Source organism: Muscardinus avellanarius (assembly GCF_963383645.1).
Source record: "Muscardinus avellanarius genome assembly, chromosome: 1".
Classification (NCBI taxonomy): Eukaryota; Metazoa; Chordata; class Mammalia; order Rodentia; family Gliridae; genus Muscardinus; species Muscardinus avellanarius.
The window spans coordinates 68,819,398-68,843,785 of record NC_137786.1 but is presented as its reverse complement, the minus strand read 5'-3'; the positions used below and the strand labels follow the sequence as shown (position 1 = coordinate 68,843,785).

Here is a 24,388-nt window from a genome sequence, read left to right as displayed (position 1 = left end):
ATTCTTTTGAAAAGCTAGTGAATGGACACTAGAGCTTCTGCCAAAGCCTTGCTGTGTCCCTCTGTCCTGGTAATACTGTGACAAAGGGCAGCCCTTGCACACTTCTGCCTTTCAAATTCTGTCTGAATGCACCTAATATGATAGACCTTATCTGATCCAGACCTCTGTCTAAGAGAAGGTATAAAAACTGAGCGTTAGCATTGCAGTACTGCAGTACAAAAGGGCATAAGGGGGAGAAATGGAGAGTGAGTTCTAATCACTATGGCCATTTCAAGGTCCAAAGGTTTGTATATCCTGCTGAGGTTTAGAGGATTCTGATTAGGGTTGCAAAATTTTATATGTCTGGGAAAAGATTCCAGTGTTTTCATTAGATACTCACAGGAGTTCATGACACAAAATTGGATCAGGCTCACTTTGATGTAATATAATATGATGCCCTTTTGAGAGCAATATAAGAATTGTGGGAGAAGGTAAAACATAGTGGTTAAGGAGTTCCCAAGTATAGCTATCTAAGTTCCAATTCTGGTTCTGTTACATGTTTGACCTTGGCATGTTACTTAATCTCTTTGTATCTCAGTTTCTCCTTCTCTAAAATGTGAAGAATAGTATTAGCCTCATAAAAGTATTTAAAGATTCAGTACAATAGTATACATAAAGTACTTAGAAGAAGCTGTGTGTGGTAATCCCAGTATTTGAGAGGCTGAGACAGGAGGATCACAGGTTTGTGGTCAGCCTCAACTACTTAGTAAGGCCCTCTGCAACTTAGTGAGACCCTGTTTCAAAATAAAGAATGCAAAATAGGGCTGGGGTATAGTTTAGAGGTTTGATCCCCAGCACTGAAAAAAAAAAAGTACTTAGAAGAATGCCTGGGACTTGGGAAATGCTCCTCTAAATGTTAGCTACTATTACTGAAAGAGCCATTAGAAAAGATAAAGTCTACTTGTAAGAGGTTACAAAATAGAGCTACATTCTAGCCCTACATTTTTATACTTATTTATAATTCCTTAGAGCTTTTAGAAGAAGCAAGGCCTTGATTCCCTGTGACAGCAAAGCACCCATCTTTAAGTCAATGACTTGATTCTCTTTAGTGGTCAGTTTCTATCAGGAAGAACAGCTCAAATATAACTATACCAAAACCAAATCTGTCATGTTTGAAGATGTTCTTAAGGATCCAAATGGGTATTTTGAAAATATTCAAAATACTAACTCTGTAATTGTTTGGAAGAGAGTATACTCAGAGTTGCCTCATCCTGGCAAGTGCACTCAGATATCTATTTACTTCATCAAATATTCCACACAAGTCTAGTTATCTGGGGGAGGTAGATGACTAACTCCAGCTTACAAAAATTGTGCAACCCAAGACTATGTTCCATGCTTTAGAAAAACTTAAAGGCAGTTCTGTTCATCATTTGCTCAAATTTAATTATACAAAGAAAACCCTCAGCTTGGCTGGCAGATACTCTTATAGGCCATCTCTAGAAAACAAAAACAATACTCAGTCTTGCCAAGAATGAAATCCAGGCCCTTTAACTGTGACCATACATCAACTTTCCCAGTATAAAATGTTATGTTCCAATCAACTACATGAAAAAACTCTACATTTTAGATATTAATGATTAATTTCAGCATTCAGTTGTTTGATTTGTAAATTTAATCCAAATCAAATTGGCATCAGATTGTTAACACATTAGGAACTATAATGATCAGCCGAGTATGGTGGTGCATGCTTGTAATTCCAGTACGTGGGAAGCTGAGACAGGTATGTCCTCAGCACATACCAGTCCTGCTGACATCTAATTTCCACTGCCTTACAAACAGCTTTCTACAAAAGCCAGAAAACACCATAACTAAAAACAGAATACTATAAGTACAAGACAGAGGAAAAAAAAGGCCAGAGGACCAATCAGAGAGCAGAAAAGAAACACGCCCATCTTGCAGCCATGGACAAAACTGTGGTGCCATCTTGTCTCACTGCACCTGACTCCAGAGACAAACAAGAAAACAACCAAGGACTTGAAGTAAGTGGCTGCAGATCATCAGAACTGTAAGCCATCTGTTCCCCCTGTGCAAACATAAGCTACAAATTTCATCAGTGATGGCCAAACTCACCATGCTCTCCAGATCCAGACTGGCAATCAACAACACCATAAGTGAAGCCACTGTTTTCACCAGAGAATGCCCAGAGCGGTGTCCTCAGCAACTTGCACAGCCACGATAAACTCCTTGGGTCTGAGACTTTGCAGTTCAACCCAGCAAAGGTGGGGTTGGAGTCTGCTGTTGGACATAGCAGAGGCTTAGACAGACTCAGGCTCTGCATCATGGAAAGTGTGGGGAGAGATCTACACTTAACACTAGATCCAAATAGTAGGCTCTCTGGAATCACCACAGACCACCCAATTCTTGTGAATGGGGAGAAGTCAGACCAGCCCAGCTCTAGCTGTGGAGAACAGAGACTCTTACACTGAATTTGGTCTCAAAGGCACCCACCACCTATGGAGGCAGGGAGAGACTGAGACTCCACATCTATGAAGAGCACGGAGGGTGACCTATGCTTAACACTAGATCCAGCCCCATTGATAGAGGCCATCTCCATAGACTGAGAAAGACTCAGAGAGAACCAGGCTTGTAGCAGAGAAAGGTGCCGGTGGCACTCAATGTATGCACAAAGAGAGCCTGCAGAGGCCCAGTCTACTGAATATTCATATATTGGTAGGGTTGAATTAATTTGTTATTGATGTTGTTTGGGCTTTTTGTCCTTTTTGTGTGTGTGTGAGTGTGTACACTCGTTTGCTCTCTTCCCAACCCCTCTCCCAAGCTTCTTCCTTTGTAAATATCTTCTCTCTTATCTCCATCCCTTTTCTTTTTTTCTCTCTTCTCTTACTTGTCTTGTATTAAATCCTCTTCATATCACTACACTAAAAACTCTATATTGGCCGGGCGTGGTGGAGCACGCTTGTAATCCCCACACTTGGGAGGCGAAGACAGGAGGATCGTGCAGGTTTGAAGCCAGCTGCACTGGCTTAAGAGACCCTGTTTCCAAATAAAAAAGTATAAAAATAGGTCTGGGAGTGTAGTCCAGAAGTAGAAGTGTTTCCAGGAACCCCAGTACCACACACACAAAAACAAAACAAAACAAAAAACAAAAAAACCCTCCATATCGGTTACTAGAATACTACTGTATAGTCACTATCTGTAATCTCTATTATATACTATCTTATAAAACTCATACTCTCATTGTATTTAATCCTATGTAAATTCTTACATTTACAACTTTACTTCCCTCTTCACTCAACCTTCACTATTGAATACAAAACAAATTGCCTTTGGATATACCAGCTGATACCTAGAGACTGAGTGGAATCTATCAAAAGCAACAGATACAAACTTCTGAAATAATGAGAAGGAGGACTAACAAGGAAGCAATGAGCCCCCACAACACCATAATAACAGAACCTGATACACAGAATTGCAGAGATCTCCAGAAGGTCAAATCAGAAGTGTAACTGTAAAAATAATACAGGACTTCCAAAAAGAATTTAGGGAGAGTATGAAAAAAATAAAGGATGCAATCATTGAAATGAAGGCATCAATTCAAACTATAAACAATCAATTGACCACATGGAGAATAGAATCTTGATTGACCTCATGGAGGATAGAATCTTGCTCCTAGAGGATGATCACTCCAAAAATGAATACATATTATATAACTTAGGAAAAACAATTTGACAGCATGAATTGAACATTTAAGAAATATGGGCCCATTTTAAAAGAGCTAACCTACAAATAATTGGCAAAGAAGAGGTATTAGAAGGTAAAACCAAAGAGATCAACAATCTTTTCAAAGAAGTAATGTCAGAAAATTTTCCAAACACAGAACAAGAGGTGGACACACAGTTACAGGAAAATTATAGAATCCCCTTAAGACAAGATCAAAGAAAAGGTTCTCCACACCACATAATAGTCAAACTGATCAATGTAGAAGCCAAGGAGAGACTCTTAAGGCAACAAAAACAAAAGATCAAGTGATATTCAGAGGCAAACCAATTAAAATCACTTCAAACTTTGGAAACCAAGTCATGAAAGCCAAATGAACCTGGAGTAATTTTTCCATTACTTGCATTTAAAAAGATGTCTACAACTAATTATATATTGATTATATACTTTCAGCTGGGCGTGGTGGCTCATGCTTGTTATCCCAGTACTTGGGAGGCCGAGACAGGAGGATCATGTAGGTTGGAAGACAGCCTCAGCTACTGAGTGAGGCTCTCAGCAACTTAGTGAGACCCTGTTTCCAAAGAAAGTATAAAATAGGTCTGGGAGTATAGCCCAGAGGAAGAAAGCCCTTGTATTTCACCCCCAGTACTACAAAAAGAAAGAAAGAAAGAAAGAAAGAAAGAAAGAAAGAAAGAAAGAAAGAAAGAAAGAAAGAAAGAAAACAACCCAGTCAAAAAATGGGCAAGTGAACTATAGACATTTCATAAAAGAAGAAATTCAAATGGCCAATAAGTGCATGAAAAAATGTTTAACATCATTAGCAATCAGAGATGCAAATCAAAACTACCCTGAGATTTCACCTAACTCCAACTAGAATGGCAATCATTCAAAACACAAACAACAACAAATGCCGGTAAGGATGTGGAGAAGTGGGAACTCCAAAACATTGTTGGTGGGATTGCAAATTAGTGCAACCACTTTATAAAACAGTATGGAAGATCCTCAGAAGAATGTGAATGAACTTACCATATGATCCAGCAATATCACTTCTGGGTATCTACCCAAAAGAAAGTAAACCAAACTACCAAACTAATGCATGTGTATCTATGTTCACAGCTGCACAATTCACCATTGCCAAACTATAGAACCAGCCAAGATGTCCATCAACAGATGAATAGATTACAAAAATATAAGATATAAACACAATGGAATTTTACTCAGCCATAAAGAAAAACACAATTACATCATTTACAGGGAAATGAATGGAACTGGAGAACATTATGTTAAGTGAGATTAGTCAATCACACAAAAATTAAGAAATCAGATGCTCTTCCTAATACACATTAGCTAGGGAGAAAATGGCTCATAGGAGAAACCTAGGTGACGAAGGAGATACTACAGATGAGCAAATAAGGCAGCGCAACTGAGGAGATGGGAGGGGAAGGAGGGAAATTCTCAAATGCACATTATGTACTTTAAGAGACATATCAATGTCAATCACTAAGCCAAACATGAGGAGGGAGTGGGAGGGAGTGGGGTGAGAATTGGGTAGGGGTAATTGGGTAATGTGTGCATGTATGCCTCCACCATCTTGTACCCCATTAAGATGTATGACTATATGCACCAATAAAAAATAAAAATAAAAATAAAAAGTAATCATCCCTCAACCTAGGTTTTTCTATTACAATTGTCTTTTTCCCTCCATCACTTAATTCTTATTCACTTGCTTTAATGGTTATTTTGTGTGTTTTTCTGCATTATTAGAGCATGCATACATATATTTGTAAATATAATATTTATTAATAGTCAATAATCTTTATATATATATTTATAAGTATTTAAAAATATGTAGAGTGATATACATATCTCATAAGTGGACAGAAGTAAGTACAATATACTAAAATAACATTTGTATTCAATAAAATAATTGTAATGACTTTCACAAATTATTGATATACTTTGAAATTATCTTTATTTACTGGCCAATGTTTTAACTATAATAGGTAGACAGCAAATATAATGTGGAGAATTTGGTAACTGAAAAGGAAAAGAATCGGGGAAAATGACCTGTGAAAATAAATCTAAAGGGAGTAGGATGTGAATTTTAAAATATTCAATAGCTGGGCATGGTGGTGCATGACCTGTAATCCCAGTAATTGGGAGCATAAGACAGGAAGATCATTGGTTCAAGGTCAGCCTCAGCAGCTTAGTGAGACCCTCAGCAAATTAGGAAGACCCTGTTTTGAAAATACAAATAAAAAGAGCTTTGTATATAACTCAGAGGTAGAATATTCTTGGTTCAATTCCTAGTACCAGAAAAAGTTCAATAAATGCATGGTAGAATATGTGTGGTGTACAGCAGCCTTTCTACCAATAAATAAGATTTTTTTCTTAGGCAGCACATACCTTTACTTGGGTACTCAAAAACACCAAGATTCATGTACCAGTAGAGCCTGTTCTTTCTCCCAGCCGGGTCCTATGCCTGCCTTCCCACACCTCCAGCCCTGTCGCCTGGCCCTGGTTGCTGAGTTACTACTGCCTGCTCATCATTAACCTCCTTCTCAAATACTGGAAATGAGAATATAAATATTCCTCACATTTGAAGTTTGGAAACTAAGATGTTTATTAAAAATTAAAAATTGATGGTAGGTAATTATAAAAATGAAATGTGCTAAGGTGAGTGATATTAAAATTAATTATTAAATATTTTAAATGGTATTTTATTTTTATATTTATAAGCTGTTCCTTTTTTAGAAATAGAAATTTTAAGGATCATTGACGTTCTTTAAATAAGGCCTTTGCATTCAAGGCATGTGTTGAGTCAAAAGGGTAACTTTGACAGTAAAAACTAAGCAGTTTCTGCTCAACCAGATATACATAACTAAGAACCAGTCTCTCTTCCTGTCTAGTGAAATAAACTTGAATTTAAAGAAGTAAAATTCAAATACAGCAGTATATTCTGGTTATTTATAAGAAGCATATCCTGTTTAACTCTAAATCAAACTCATTAAATGGAATTAAATAAAGCATCTTAAAATTATTTTAAGATTAATTACATAATCATCTCCCTTTTATTTAGCTCAATTTGAATACTTGATTAGAGGTTAGAGGTCAGGAAATTCAGAAAGTTAAAATTAGATGAGAAAGTAAAGTTATACTAATACCTAAACAGCATTTAGTATATAGTTAAAGACTTTCTAAATTTATTTGGATGTAGAGTCCCCACAAAAAAAAAATTTAAGAAAAACTACTCAAAGATAATGAGAAAGAAGTTTCATATACTCTTTTTTCTGGTACTGGGGATGAAATCCAGTGATACTTTTGCTGATTTACATCTCTAGCTCTTTTTGATTTTTTTTTTTTTTTAAACAGGGTATTGCTAAGTTTCTCAGGCTGACCTGGAAATTATGATCCTCTTGCCTCAGCCTCCTGTGTAGCTGAAATTACAGGCATATACCCCTACTTTTCAATATAAAGAAACTCTAAGATACAAACAAATATTGTAAAAATATGTTTTTTCCCACCTAAACAAGAAAATCAGAATGAAGTATGAAAATGACCGAAGGCTTTTGTTTTTTTTTTGTTTGTTTGTTTGCTTTTTGTACCAGGGATAGGACACAGGGGCATTCTACCTTTGAGCCCATTTTTTTTTTTTTTTTTTTTTGGTGGTACTGGGGATGGAACCCAGAGGCCCTCTACCTCCAGTCTATACTCCCAGACCTATTTTATATTTTTTATTTGAAAACAGGGTCTCTTAAGCCAGCAGAGGCTGGCTTCGAACCTGCGCGATCCTCCTGTCTCCGCCTCCCAATCGCAGGGATTACAAGTGTGTACCACCACGCCCAGATTTTTGAGCCCTATTTTTTATTCTTAATTTTGAAATAGGTCTGAGTTGTAAAGGGCTTCACTAAGTAGTAGCTGAGGCTCGCCAGAAACCTGGATCCTCCTGTCTCAGTCTCCCAAATGCTAGGATTACAAGCGTGCACCACCACGCCTGCTGACAGTAGACATTTTTGAACTGATAAAAGAATGAATATAGAAAAGAAAGTGCTCTGATGATGCACAGTACCCACAGCATCAGCACTCATTAAATATAAGTCACAATGCACATGAGGACTGATAATCTAAAAATAATTACTTGGAGAGAGAGTGAGAAATAGCATTGTCATTATTATTCTAAGATACCAAAGTAAGTGAAGAAACAACATTGGGAACATATTTCACACTACTAAGATAAAGATAAAAAAAAAGATGTGGCCATATCTCTGAGAACTACCAAAACCTTGGAAGGTTCCTACAAAAAGCTCACAAGGCAGATGCATTACTGTGTTGCCATTAACTCAGCAGCTAAAGTGACTTATTAATGCTCAGAACTAATACCTAGAAACTCAGAGCCAACACATTAGCAGCAAATGACACAGAATACAATCGGAAGATGTCTGCAGTCCCATTTCAATTAAACTTCACCATGAAACAAGGCAGCAATGGAGCTGGCAGTGTTTCTGAAGAAGCAGCAGCAATCCGTATAGGCTTCTTAATTTCTTGTCATTTAAGAATTAAGCCACTTCCAGTGCACACAGATCCTACCAGGTGCACTAAATTGATGTCATTATGAGCCATCAGGAAATACCCACAGAGACCTACACCAACGCCGAGAAGTTTTGTTAAACAGCTGTGTGTTTTAATTGATTTGTATTATTTAAAATAGGAACAGTTAAAAGTCAGTTATCGGATGTTGTGTAAAAGAGACGCCTGAAGACTCTAGGGAGACTGAGTTCAGAAGAAAGCCAATCACTGGAACTTCTCTCGAGCACTTAAGATTATTACTAGAGGAAGCACAATTAAATCATCAGTTTATCAGCCATCATTATAAATCACCAGGCAACATATCAAGCTTCATCATTTAAGAATCCTTAACTAGTGACTTCCTGCATCACTGAAAGTCAAAAGCAATCTATTCACCAAAAGGCACCTAAAGAGTTTATGTTGTATGTTTGTTGATTTTTTTTAACCCTGAGAAATTTATCATGGAAAGAAAATGAAAATGAAACTCACTGAAATTAATGATCATAACTTTGCATGTTTTAAGCATGCCAAAGTCTTCAAAATGAAATTATTGGTAATTGAGATATATAAAATGCATACTGAACAAGCTCCTCCTCTTTGCCTCCCTACAGATACTTAACCTGCCTCTTGCACAGTACTTATATGCTGGAGTCAAACAAGGAACAATAGTGAATTTATTTTCAGTTTTATCCATCCATCCCCATTCATTTATTTGTACTCTTCTTCCCCAGACATATGGTATCAGAAAACAAACACCTCCAGTGTCTCAGTTTCCAAATTTAAAGCACACAGGTCAGGTGTAAGAACATATTTAAAATGAGATAAAACATAAATTGAGTTTCACACACAACTCTCCTTAGAGCTGGCAAGTAAAGATTTAGGAAGAAGCTCTGAAGAGGCCATTCACCAGAGATCTGTTGTGTTTGCAAATGTGTATGTATCCATGAACATGCAGACGCATATGTATGAATAAAATGATGCATCATAAGAAAGTCTCTTGTGGTTGGAAATTTGAGAGTAGAGGGGACATAAGTCTGCTTCATGAGTTTCACAGTTGGCCAGTCTCATAAAGAAAAGTCCCGCCAATCACACCACTGTGTGTAGGAAGCTGTGCAGTAGAGAAATGGCAGCAAGACTTGCCTAGGCATGAGAGAACTGGAGGCAGCGACCTGAGGTTTTTGCAGTCCTGTTGTGTAGCAGGGTCCACCTATTTATTAGAGTAAGTACAGTGCCTAGGGTCCACCATATCTATAGGAATACATGAAAATTTTTGTATTGTTTTCAAAAATTTAAAAAAACCCTTTAAGCCAAATAAATATTTTAATACATAATATGAATGCAGTCATCTTTGTAGTAATACAATTAAAAATATTATTTTTAACATTTTTTGGTGATACTAAGGATTGAACCCAGGGCATTTTACCTCTGGGATACATCTCCAGCCCTATTTTATTCTTTATTTTTTATTTTTTTGAGTGTGTGTGGGCCTGGGGATGGAACTCAGGGGCATTCGACCTCTGAGCTGCACCTCCAGCCCTATTTTTTATTCTTCATTTTGAAACAGGGTCTCACTAAGTTGGGGAGGGCCTCACTAAGTAGCTGAGGCTGGGCACGAACCACAATCCTCTGGTCTCAGCTCCTGCATGCCAATACTGAAAAAAACTTCTTGGTCACCTTTGGAGGTTGCTAGAGAACCAGTTCACTATCTGGAAAGCTACAGCATGCAGGGAGAGAACCAAGCATCCATGCTGCCTTTTCTATATAAAGAATGTCTCAAGTACCTAAGTGCATGAGAGAAACTTTGTCATTATAGAAGTATAGTCTAACTAATATATAATGAATAACAGGATTCATTGCATACTTTAGTGAATTAGCTAATGGGTATGGACAATAATGAATGGCTGCTAACATCACAAAAAAAGAATGATAACCAGACATTGTGTGCTTCTTTATTTGAGCAGCCAGAAACACCTATGAAATATTCTTAGGGAAAATAAATCAAACCTGTGTGGAGATTCCTAAGAAAGGTGGGAATAGATCCACCATATGATCCAGCTATACCACTCCTGGGTATCTTTCCAAAGGGCATGAATTCAGAGAACTACAGCAACATATGCACACCTATGTTCATAGCAGCACAATTCGTAATGGCAAAATATGGAACCAACCCAGATCTCCATCAACAGATGAATGGATAGCAAAACTTTGGGAAATACACACAATGGAATTCTATTCAGCCATAAAGAAGAACAAAATTATATCATTTGCAAGAAGATGGAAAGCCCTGGAGAACATTATGTTAAGTGAGATCAGCCAAGCACAGAAGGAGAAGGCAATGTTTCCTCTAATATGCCCAAACTAGGAAACACAGAGGATACCAGATAATGGAGGGGAAATATCAGCAAAGTTTGAATGGAAAGATAGGAGAGGAGGAAGGCTGATCTTGATTAATGAGAGTCTACATCTGAACATGTGTAAAATTATGAATATGACATGGTTAACCTGGACAACCATTGGTGGGAGGGGGAAGGGAAAACGGGTGCAGGGGGGAGAGGGCACCAAATATAGTTTAAATGTATACCATTTATGTTCAATAAAAATTGTTTAATAATAAAAAAAATCAAACCTGAATTTGATCTAGCCTCGAGACTGAACTATCAGTTTATAAAACAAGGGAAGGAATGTACTAAATGACACAATAACATAATTAGGAAAAAAATCCCAGACTTCAAAAATACTGCAGAATAAACAACCTGTTTCTTTTAATAACAACAAAAATATTATCAGGAGAAAAAAAGGGAAAGAACGAAAACTTATATAAATATGAAATCATAAGAGATGTTAACCATTTTAATGTGTAATCTTTATCTGGATCCTCATTCAAACAAACAAAAAATTAATATATAAGTTAGGAAAATTGAAACAGTGTTTATCTAATGATATAAAATATTAGTAATTTTAGTTGTAATATAGAATTGCACTTACATTTTAAAAAGTCCTTACCTTTTCTTAAACCAAACATTTTGAGATAATTGTAGAATCATATTCAGTTGAAAGAAGTGACACAAAAAGCTCCCTTATAATTTTACCTCATTTCCCCCAGTGGTATCATCTTGCAAAACCATGTGAAACTACCATATCACAACCAACATATTGACAAAGTCAGTGAACATATAGAACATTGTCATAGTTGCAAGGTTCCCCTACATTACTTTTTATAGCCAAACCTACAATCCTTTTCTAGCATCTTGCAAACACAAAAATCTCCAGATCATGATTTTGTTAGTTCAATATATTGTAGAAATGGAATCACCTACTATGTAACCTTTGAGGATGGCCTTTTTGTACTCAGTGTAATTTTCTAGAGATTCATCCAGGTTGTTGAATGTATTCCTAATTGGTCTTTTTTATTGCTGAGTAATATTCCATGGGAAAATGCTATATGCATTAATGTAAAGTCATTGCCTTTTAAAGATACTTATTTAAATATTTATGGTGATTTTTAAGACTTGCTTCAAAAAATTCTAGACTGGTGAAATACCCCCCCAAAATAAGATCATCTGGGGCTGAGACTATAGCTCAGTGGTAGAGCTTTTGCTCACCATTAGTAAGGCCTTGGGTTGAATCCCCAGCAGCAAAGTAAAATCATCATGATCTTCAAAGTGAATTAAACTATTATCTCTACTTTTGTATTTTTAAAAAATTTCCCAAATACAATGTTTTATTTTTTATTTTTGGTGGTACTAGGGTTCTTGGAAGCCCTTCTACCTCTGGGCTATACTCCCAGACCTATTTTTTACTTTTTTATTTTTGGAAACAGGGTCTCTTAAGCCAGAGCGGCTGGCTTCAAACCTGCGCGATCCTCCTGTCTCCGCCTCCCAAGCGCGGGGATTACAAGTGTGTGCCACCACGCCCGGACAAAATACAATGTTTTAAAAAAGAAGAAATTGCTTATCTAACCACTACACACTCATAAATATATATACACACACATTGCCAAACAAAATTGAATATATACTTGTTTAACCTTGTGACTTTAGCCCATGCCAAGATCAAAGGAACTCTTTGCCTAAAACAGAGAGCCCATACCTTTCAGTAATCATTACTGGAACATTCACTGTACCAAGGCAGATCCAACCTAAGCCTCTGTTAACTTTCTTTCAGAAGTTCTTTATTAGTCTGCAGGGTTGAGATAATAGGTAGTCTGTAAGGTTGGACAAAGGCAGGTGAGTAATTACCATAATCAAATGTATGAGATTCACGAGTGGCTTGTCTTTAAGAGAGGGTTCATGTCTGACATGAACAGGCCCTTATCATCAAGACAAATGCTGAGAGAAGAGAAGTGTGATTACTAAAGATGAAGAGCAACAAACTATATGAGTACAATCAGGCCTGAAAATGAAGTGAAATGCATTTTATATTATGCAAAGGCTGCTTTTGTTTTTAAGCCACTCTGGAGAACAGGATATCATTATCATGTTCAGTCTGCAAGCTAATGGTTCTTTAGTATGAATCTGAAAGATGGTGTCAACAATTCAGCACCACCAATATGCTACCAGCTTATTCTCCCTGGCTGTATCATGCCCCCTCCCTCTCTTGATTAAGGACATGCTGATTTCTCTCCACAAGGTCTTACCAAAATGAAGACCCACTCTCCCAAAGATTCTGAGCAAAGTAAAAGACAAAAATACTACCCATTAGCCTATCTGGGATTAAAAATCAAGACCATCAAAATATATACATATGATGACTTTCAAATAGTAAATAGTGCAATGGCTACAAATGAGTTTCCCTTGTTTATTCTTTAATGGCTGGACATGAACTGAGTTGAGCGATTCTAAAGCTCAATTCTAAAGTTCAATTCTAATTTTTTTATTAGAAGTAGGACACCTGTTCACAGATCAAGCCCACTAAGAAAAATCCCAAATAACCATCTAAATTTTATAGTTGAGTTGTCATATGGTTATATCAAATATCCCTCCTATTAAGTGAGCCCCAGCCTTGTTAGAAATAGCAATGCTTATTTTGATAGAATTTTATCTATATTACCAGTACTATGGCAAGTAGGTAAAAGATGGTCCATTCAAATACACACAAATTGAAATATATTAGTCAATTCTATTAAAAGTAATCAATGTATAAATTGGTTTATTTAGTTAGTTTAACAACTTAGGGGTTCTATCAAACAAAAGAAATCTATTGGCCACAACAGATCAGGGAACTAAGAAATACAGTTCAATTAGAAATTTTGTTCCTTTTCCATGAGTCAGTACAGAGGTAGGTAGAATTAAAATGCAAAATTACATAGACTACCAGAAATTGTTCTATAGGCTGACATTGAGGAGATTAATAATAGGGCTGCTAGTGAGAGAAAAAGAAAAAGAATTGGGCTTAGAAACACAATTAAAAAGTAATTGAGAAGGAACTAAGAAAAAGGTGCTAAGTTAAATGCATATACATTTTGGATACTTTCTTTCTCTGTCCTCTGCCATATTCCTTGACTCTTACAACCAAATATTTTCTGGGTCTTGTGGACTCTGACTCTATACCTTTTTGGACAGTGTGTGGTCATTAAAAAAACATTGTAAGTTGAAAGTCTCAGCACTCACCTTGACATACTTAAAGGTTAATGTAAAATAGTTTGCATAAAGTAAGATGTTCTTGCCAAAAATCTTTAGGGCTGCTCTGCTTATATATCACATTACCATTCTTCATAGCAACCTCATATGCCTGGTCTGCAGAACTTAGATTTCAGAGAGAGCCATTTTTGTGAGCTCCAGTAGTTTTGGAGAGAGAAGTACATGAAAAAATAGGTAGGAAATAGCACATAAAGGGAAAGCATTAAACCTGAAAGAATTCCAGGAACAAACTGCACTGGTTGAGTACAGAGGAATGAATGGCTATGTCTGTGTAGCACAGAAGAGCAGAAGATAAACTTAAAGGCACAGATGAAAACAGGGAGTGCAAGCCATGGAAGCCCACAAGAGGCATCCAGACAGTATCCCCGAGGCCCTGGGAGACCTGCTGCAGCAGAAGCATGGTTAAACTAACCCAAAGGGCCAGGGAGGAGAGAAGCAGGAAGATGAGAGGCTTTACTAACTGTTCCAGGTGAGGTCAGGGGGCTTCACCTAGAAGAGTGATAGTGGGAAAGGAAAAGAAAAGATTAATTTGAGGAGCAGTGTAAAAGATACTTAAAGCTAGTTTTGCCCTCAGCTAAAACCTCGAGAATGGTCTCTTGCAGTCAATGTTGAAGAATTACTTATGAGATGCTAGATTCTTATGTTGATTGGGAGGTAAACTGCTATTATTATGATCAAATATATAAGAAGGCATGAAAATTCTAATGGCTGATAAAGTCATTATTTGCGGAAACTCTCATTAAGTTTAACAGAGACTTGAAAAAACTAAAAAATTTTTTATTTCAGTAAAAATTATTTTTAAGAAGAGTAGGATTGGTTGCAAGGTGATGAGTATTTTTAAATTTCTAAAATAATTAATAGCTCAGACTGTCTCTGATCCATGATCCTCCTGTCCAGCCTACCAAATGCTGGGATTAGAAGTGTGCGCCACCACGTTTGGCTACAAACCTATTATTAATCAAAAGTTCTCTTTATTTATTTGTTTTTTGCAAATGTACCTATGAGTGAAACATCGAAAACAAGCTAATGTATCTATTTCTTAGTAGTTACTTTCTATGCTTCTATTTTCATTTATGGGGTACATTTTGTACTATGTGATAAGTCCTGTACTGGTGCAAACATGGTTCACCTGCAAGTGAGCTCACAAAATAGTAGAACAGATAGACATTGATTATTTTAAAAAATCAGGAGGACATATAATCCCAGTACTTTGGAAGGTGAGACAGGAGGATCAAGGATAGCCTAAATAACTTAGCAAGACCCCACCAAATTAGCAAGACTTTGTTTCAAAATAAAAAGGGACGGTGGTGTAGTTTGGAAATAGAATCCTTCTGAGTTCAATCCCTAGTACCAAGAAGGGGGAAAAAAATCATTCAAATATGTAATTCAAAGCTGTGATAAGGACCATGAAGGAAAATTATAGGGTGTTTTACAAGTTTAAACCAAGTTGGATCTGGAAAAGTGTTTTTAAGGAAACTGCCTTTTAACTGCAATCTGTAAGGATATAAAAGAGTGAAATAGGGAAAGGAGTGGGTGAGAGACCAGATGAAAAGATGAGCAGAGGAAAGAACTGCATACAATCAAATGAAGACACACTAACCTGTTGAGTAATGGTGTCCCATGGTCCTTGCAGCAGCCTCGTCCTATAGCACTCATGGACTCCTTCCCATATGTCCTGCAGGGATAAAGGTCTCCCATCTGCAAAAGTGCATGGCAAGACTGAGTTAGGAATCTGTGTGATACAATTGTGCTTGGTGTTGATCCAAAATACTGAAAGAGTATTAAGACTTTTTCAAAATTTTTTACTAGTGCCGGGCGTGGTGGCGCACGCTTATAATAAATCCCTGTGCTTGGGAGGTTGAGACAGGAGGATCATGCAGGTTTGAAGTCAGCCTCAGCTACTTAGGCTCTCAGCAACTTAGTGAGATCCTATTTCCAAATAAAATATAAAATAAATCTGGGAGTGTAGCCCAGCAGTAGAAAGCCCCTGGATTCCATCCCTAGTAACACACACACACACACACACACACACACACACACAAAATCTTTACTAATTTACACATTACTTATATACCAAAAAATGCTGTATTAATTACTATTTTTTTCAAGAAAAATTTAAACATTCAAGCTTTTATCCTTGGTATCCATGTAGCAGTTAAAGTATCTGCCCTACATTGCCTTTGGGATTTGTTGTTGAGGGGATGCTGGAGTTTGAACTGAGGTGCCCCCTGCCACTGAACTGCACCCCCGGTTCTTTTTTATTTTTTATTTTGAAACAGGATTTTGCTAAGTTACTGCACACTGGCCTTGAACTATGGCACTTATATTGAAAATACCTAAAAAAGAAAACAGGTATCTAAGTTTAAAACAGAAAGCAGAACGAGGGAATTACCTAACGTTTTTTAAAACACACCCTGGTGGAAAGAACATGTATAAATACTAGAATTTGTGCTACTTGGCCCATTCAGAGCTATGGCACCCTTCGCACTTAGAGGTTATGCGCTTCTCCTTAGGCAAATGCATGATGATCACTTAAAGATAATACAAAATATACTGAATCATTAGATTCAAAGAAAAACTTGGTCATCAAGTGCAATAAGAATTGGGGAAATAATCTACCCCCAAACTAAACGCCCCCAAAACAAGCAAAAGAAAAAAGCATGGTAGTACTCAGATTTATGCAGTACAAGTAGAAATACAGGGTGCTGACTGAAATTGCTAGATTTGGAGTTTGGGCTAATTTTAGACACTTATATTGGCAACTGCTCTCTATGTAATTGCAAGTTATTTTGATTTAATTTTACCTATAAAAACAAAGATAATAATCTTTTAAAAGTTTATTCTTATGAAGTTTTCATTTGTGAAGTCACCCAGTACTGTGGTAGGCATATAAGATCTCAATAAATATTAGGCATCTCTTCCTAGCCCTAACTTCATTATTCTAGTAATTCTCAAAGCTAAAAGATTCACTTCTAGACAGCTATTTCTTAGAATAAACCCATGGTTCTACATTGTGTATATTATTTTTGATATAGTAATATACTAATAGCATAAACAGGGCATTTCTCATGTTTGACCTGAAAAGTTGAACTTTTCCTCAACCTTTCTTTTCAATAAATAGCAAAGGAATATTTGATACATTTTCAATAAGTATCTTCATCTTGGCATTTATCTGGCAGCAGAAAACCATTATCTTGTGATAAATAGTTTTATTCCATTGACATTTCCATGTCTGTAAAATGAACAAGATTTATTCATCCAATTAACATTTGAATGTCATGTTTAGCTACAAGTTGAAAACAAGCTGCCTTCAGTATCTGTGTTATATTGTTTTCTGAACACATTTACAGAGTAAGGCCAAACTCTGCTCTCAAGATAAGCACTACACATCTTCAAAATATGCATGAGCACGTGTATGTGTGTTAACGTTGATGCTGGAAGGGTAAAATAAGATCTTACATATTTCAGTGTCAAATAGAAAACTAAATAATCAAATTACAAAAAGATGACATGCTTTTAAAATAATTTTTACATGTCAAAGATAGAAGAAATCAAGTAGTGGGATAATAAAAGGTTAAAGTTGATATAACTACTAATTTTATAAATTAGGCAATCAAGGTTTTAGGAAATACACATCCACAAAATTATGTAGTCAATTCACAACTAGGTCAAAGTCAGTATCCAAGTTTCATGACTGATAAATCCAGGCTCTCCCAGGCTGCCTTTGAGGACAAAAATGCTGTAAATGTTTTTTAAATACTTATTAAATATAATAAATGACAGAATATCTTCCTTAACATTATTTCCTCTAAGAAAAAGAAAGCTTTATAGACCTAGAGAAGAATTCTTGGCTTATTATCTGATAATTTGTAATGGTTTTAATTTTATTCCTTAAACTATTTCAGTCAAGCTGGGTGTGGTGGTGCACCCTTGTAATCCCAGTACTTGGGAGGCTGAGACAGGAGGATTGCAGGTTCATGGCCAGTCTTGCTACTTAATGAGGTTCTCTGCAACTTAGTGAGACCCTGATTCAAAATAAAGAATGCAAAACAGGGCTAGGGGTGTAGCTTGAGGTATAATCCTCCTGGGTTCAATCCTCAATACCACAAAAAATATTTTTTCAGTAAAAAATCTAAATATGGCATATATGACTTGGATGTTACCACTGTAAAAAAAAAAAAACAAAAAAAAACTGCATACTCTGCTAGAAACATTCATACAAACTGCAGTAACAAGCAGTCCAACAACACTATGGAAAGACCCAAAACAAATAGTATAGAATTTTCATCAGATTTGATACTAGAATTGAGTGTATGGGCCAAATCCACAAGGGAAAAAAAAAAAAAAGAGTTCTTTAGCTTACTGGAATTAAAAAATGATATGGTGATATGGTCAACCAAAAACAATACTCACTGTAGTTGCAAATAAGTTCTAAACATAAAAACTGAATGTACTTTTACTTATATCACAAAAATACTTATCATTAAAATGAATAAGAAATTATGTGCTTTTAACCTTTCCTGATTCTTTTTTTTTCCACCCATTTTTTTTATAACAATTTTTTATTGAACATAAATAGTATACATTTACACTATATTTGGTGCCCTTCCCCCCCGCCCCCATTTCCCCTCCCCCCCCACCAATGGTTGTCCAGGTTAACCATGTCTTATTCATAATTTTACACATGTTCAAGTGTAGACCCTTATTAATCAAGACCGGCCTTCCTCCTCTCCTATCTTACCATCCAAACTTAGCTAGTATTTCCCCTTCAATATCTGGAGTCCCTCTGGTATTCTTTGTGTTTCCTAGTTTGGGCATATTAGAGGAAACATATGTATCTTCTTCTTCTGTGCTTGGCTGATCTCACTTAACATAATGTTCTCCAGGGCTTTCCATCTTCTTTCAAATGATATAATTTTGTTCTTCTTTATGGCTGAATAGAATTCCATTGTGTGTATTTCCCATAGTTTTGCTATCCATTCATCTGTTGATGGTGATCTGGGTTGGTTCCATATTTTGGCTATTACAAATTGTGCTGCTATGAACATAGGTATGCATATGTTGCTGTAGTTCTCTGAATTCAACTCCTTTGGAAAGATACCCAGGAGTGGTATAGCTGGATCATATGGTGGATCTATTCCCACCTTTCTTAGGAATCTCCACACAGATCTCCATAGTGGTTGAACTAGTTTGCATTCCCACCAACAGTGTAAAAGAGTTCCTCTTTCCCCGCATCCTCGCCAGCATTTGTTGTTATTTGATTTCTTTATGCTTGCTACTCTGACTGGGGTTAGATGGAATCTCAGTGTAGTTTTGATTTGCATCTCCCTGATGGCCAGTGATGAAGAACATCTTTTCATGTATCTATTAGCCCTTTGTATCTCTTCTTTTGTGAAGTGTCTATTTAGTTCATTTGCCCATTTCTTGATTGGGTTGTTTGTTTTGCTAGTGTAGAGTCTTTTGAGCTCTTTGTATATTCTGGATATTAGCCCCCTATCAGAATGGTGGCTGGTAAAGATCCTTTCCCATTCTGTAGGCTTCCTCTTTAGGTTATTGATAGTTTCCTTTGATGAGAAGAAACTTTTTAGTTTGATGTTATCCCACTTGTTTATTCTTGCTTTAATTTCCTGAACTTTGGAGGTTTTGTTGAGAAAGTTACTGCCTGTGCCAATATGTTGTAGTGTTGAACCTATGCTTTCCTCTACTAGCTTCACAGTCTCAGGTCTAATTTCTAAGTCTTTGATCCATCTTGAGTTGATTCCTGTGTTTGGTGAGATATAGGGGTTTAGATTCATCTTTTTACAAATGGTTAGCCAGTTCTCCCAGCACCACTTGTTGAAAAGGCTGTCTTTTCTCCAGCGTATGTGTTTGGCCCCTTTGTCAAAGATTAATTGACTAAAGATGTGTGGGTTTGTTTCTGTATCTTCTATTCTAATCCACTGGTCAGTATATCTGTTTTTGTGCCAGTACCATGCTGTTTTTACTACTATTGCTCTATAGTATAGTTTGAAGTCTGGGATTGTAATGCCTCCTGCGTGTTTCTTGTTATTGAGAATTGCTTTGGCTATTCTAGGTCTTTTCTTTCTCCATATGAAATTCATGATTGATTTTTCTAGGTCTCTGAAGAATGTCACTGGTATTTTAATGGGAATTGCATTGAACCTATAGATCAGTTTTGGCAGAATGGCCATTTTGATGATATTTATTCTGCCTATCCATGAGCACGGGAGATCTTTCCATCTTCCAAGGTCTTCTTCAATTTCTTTCTTTAATGTTTTATAGTTTTTGTTGTAGAGGTCTTTTACATCTTGGGTTAGGTTTATTCCTAGGTATTTTATTGGTTTTGAGGTTATAGTGAATGGAATTGTTGTTTTTGTTTCTTTCATTGTGGATTCGTTGTTGGCATAAAGAAAGGCCACTGATTTCTTTAGGTTGATTTTCCTGATTCTTAAAAAAAGAGACTACTTACCACATTAGTACCATTAGTCTCTTTCTATGTCATTTAATAAAAACAAAGTGACTAATATAAGTGTATTTCTTTATGTTCCTTGATTTTAACTTTTTAACTGTGTGTGTGTGTGTGTGTGTGTGTGTGTGTGTGTGTAAGAGAGAGAGAGAGAGAGAGAGAGACAGACAGACAGACAGAGACAGACAGACAGAGACCAGAGACAGTCAACAGACAGAGACAGAAACAGGTGATTGAACCCAGGATCATCTGCCTCTGAACTATACCCCCAGCCCTTTTTATTTTTTGTCTTGAAGTAGGGTCTCACTAGGTTGCTGAGTCTCGCTAAATTGCTGAGGCCAGTCTTGAACTTGAGATTCTTCTGTCTCAGCCTTCTAGTACTGGGATTACAGGCCTGTGTTACCATACCCAGCTCCTTGATTTTAAATTAATTCCAGAAATTATAGTATGAAGGTTGGGTGTATATTTCACTAGTAGAGCATGTGTTTAGCACGCACAAGGCCCTGGGCTTAATCCTCAGCACCTACCAAAAATTACAGTAAGGAGAATTTTTTCATGAAATTTTTATCATAAACTCCCCAAACTGATATGTTGCCATGCTTTTTCTCCATTCCCCATACAGTGCTGCAAAACCAGAAACTCAGGAGTCATTCTATATCTTTCTCTTCCTCAGTCTATATCTTGTAATGAAAAATATGGTCTATGATTATATTCTAAGTTTCTTTGAACTCTGGTCTCTCCGTTCTGTTCCTGCTGCACTCAAGTTCAAATTCAAGCCTCCAACATAGCCTTTGTCAGTCCTCCACTCTCCAGAGCTTGATCCCTGCCTCTGCTGGTTTCTAACACAGATCTAATGTAACTTCTCTGTTGAGAGCTGTGCTTTAGCTTTCTTCCTCCCACAGTATAATATCCAAACACTTAGGTAATCCAGCCCCTGCTGACCGGCTGTCTTTGCCATTCTTCCCAATGAACCAGTCCTTGGTCAAGGTGGAAGTTCCATCCCACCACGGACCCATACTATTATGGTTTGAAATGGTGGGGTTCTTTTTCTTATTCAACTGAGGTTGGTTGAATAGAAAAATTAACAGGCAGCTCAGTGCAGCTTTAACATATCTTTATTACAAAATTAGTAGGAAATACATCAGTAGGAAATAGAGAAGAGAAAAAGCAGCATGCTGACCTGCATGCTGGGGAGCCCGAAAACGGAACTCCCGTCCCTTTTGGGGACCTCAACCCTTAAATAGATTTTGTATTGGTATCTTTCTCATCACCATTACCAAGGCAATGGGCTAGTTACTTATTCCTTAGCCAGGTGGTGCCTCTCTGTCTCTGGACAGTGCACGTACTAAGTGCAAGGGTCAAGAATCTACCTTGCCCTCAGGTCTATTGTATTGGGCAGTATTGGTTGTTCATCAACTAGGGTGCTTTGAAGCCCCACACAAAGTTTACCTTTCCTATACCCAGGCCAGATCCCAGAGGAGAGGTGGTAAACAGAGGCACCGGTTGCCTCTATTGTAGTTTTAGGGCTAATGGCTTCAGTTGACTCTAAGGCTTTTACTATAGGCTAATGATTAGAATGAAGGGCAAAGACAGAGAGGAACTCTGCATTGTAATCGCTGCAGCCCCCTCCCTGTCTGAGTGCTAGCACAGCACCTAAGCTCTGACTATATTTTACACTTTGGAAATTATCAAAGCAATTTTCCAATACCAACACATTAATATATTGATGCCTCTTCCCAATACTAGCACACATACAAACCAGTCTATTCTTTGCCCGGGTGAACTCTCTTCCTAACAAGTACCAATCTCTGAAATTCTCTCTCTTGTTTATACATTTATCATTTCTAGCGTCTCTCAACTCCATGGAGATCTTGACTATTCTTATCCCTGAATGTGCCCAGTACCTGGATCAGAGTTTAGGATATCTTAAGTGGGCAAGAAAGTTTTGCTAAATCAATGATATAGATCCAAGCTTATATATAAACTTCCTATTCAGTATTATGACATAAACAGTTCCCTTACTGGTTAAAAATAATCATGATATTACTGGGTTATGAGATATTAGAGTAAGATAATGCACCGTATTTAAGTATCCCTCTGTTGTTGGTCATTTAAATTATTATAGCTTTGAAATAGTACCTGGCACAAAGTAGTCACAAAGTAAGCCATAACAATTTTTCTTCTTTTCAATTATTTTCTTTTGATAAATTCCCTAGAACTAAATTTCTAAGTCAAAGTGAAAAATAACTCTTAATTCAAGATAGAACTAGTATCTCACCACATCAAGATTCTCCCTGGGATAATGAGATATGGAGCTAAAATTAGAAATAGATATTTATATAATTTGGCACCTACTATATGCCAAGCATTTGTTCTCAACCTTTGTTATACATCAGTGAGCAAAGGAATGGTTTTTAGAGGTTATACTCTAGATGTGGTTGTGTCTGTAACAATAAACAATGAACATAATGTGTAAATTATATAGTTTGTTAATATGTGATACATATTATGGTTAAAAAAAAAAGGAGAGTAGACTAAGGAGTGCTGACGGGGATGGGGGTGAGGGTCTGAAATTTCAGACCTCGCTAAGAAGTGTCTTTTGAGCTAACACTGGGAGGCTTTATGTAAATTCCTGACTGAGAGGGCAGAGAGTTCCAGGGAGAATGAGCCAAAGAAAAGGCCACCCTGAAGCAGGGTCAGGGAATCATTCCCAGGGCTTTTAAAGGAATTCTATTTTTTAAATAAAGCAGTATATAATTCACACATATACAACTCACCAATTTAAAATATACAATGGTAGTCTCCGAATCTATAGCTATCACATTAATTAACTTTAGAACATTTTATCACCTGAAACTTATTAGCAGTCATTCCTCATAATCCCTCCTCCTGTCCAGTCACAGGAAACCATTAATTTGCTAACTTACCTCCGGTTTCTCTAAGCATGTCTATTTTATACATTTTATATAACTGGAATCATAACAATATGGGTCTTTTGTAGCTTGTTCCTTTCACTCGTCCTACTGTTTCCAAGGTTTCCCTGTTGTAGTGTATCTGTACTCCATTACTTTCTGTAACCAAATTAGATTCATTTGGCTATCACATTTTGTTTATCCATTTATAAATTGATGGGCACTTGCTTTTTAGTTATCATAAATAATGATGTTATGATCATTCATGTACAAGTTTCTGCATGAACATATGCTTCCTTTTCTCTAGACTGTACACCTAGGAATGGAATTGATGGGTCCTATGGTAACTCCAGGATTAGTCTTTTGAGAAACTCCAGACTGTTCTCTAAAATGGTTTCACTATTTGACATCTCATCAACAGTACATGGGAGTCCTAATTTCTCCGCATCCTTCCCAATACTTGATACTGTTTTTGTATTTTTCATTATACACTACCATCCTAGTGGTGTAAAGGGACAACTTGTCGTGATTTTGATGTGTGCTTCCCTTATAATGCATGACGTTGAACACATTTTCACATCACCTTTGGATAAATGTACATTCAGATCCTTTGTCCTATTTTTTTAGTTGGGTTGTCTTACTATTGAGGTATAAAGGTTCTTATATATTCTACATACAAGTCTCTTATCAGATATATTTATTTGCACTATTTTCTCAATTTCTATGAGGTATCCTTTCACTTTCATGATGGTGTCCTTTGAGGTATAACATTTTAAATTTTTGATTAAGTCCAACTTAGCTATTTTTTCTTTCTTTCTTTTTTTTTTTTTTTCTCTCTTTTTTTGTAGTACTGGGATGGAACCCAGGGGCATTCTACCTCCAAGCTATACCCTCATGCCTATTTTTTATTCTTTATTTTGAAACAGCGTCTCACTATGTTGCAAAGGGCCTAAGTAGGAAGATGGCGACCGAGAAAAGCGGGGCTTAAGGGTCCCGCTAACAACCAATCTCCATTACCACAAAAAGAGCGCCTTTCATAGCCAGAAAACACCATCACCAGAAAAACAAAAAAACCACCAGGCTCCAGAGAG

General features: G+C 36.8%; 1 protein-coding gene across 1 annotated transcript in view; it reads right to left on the bottom strand.

Annotated features, from left to right (window-relative positions):
• The window catches only part of ATG10 (autophagy related 10), a gene marked incomplete at both ends in the record, with an annotated part of 296,512 nt that overhangs the window by 65,775 nt on the left and 206,349 nt on the right, over positions 1-24,388 (bottom strand). The window contains one exon of the mRNA XM_080706420.1: positions 15,520-15,617. Coding sequence (XP_080562546.1) covers positions 15,520-15,617 — 98 coding nt within the window. The remainder of the gene's footprint in view (positions 1-15,519; positions 15,618-24,388) is intronic.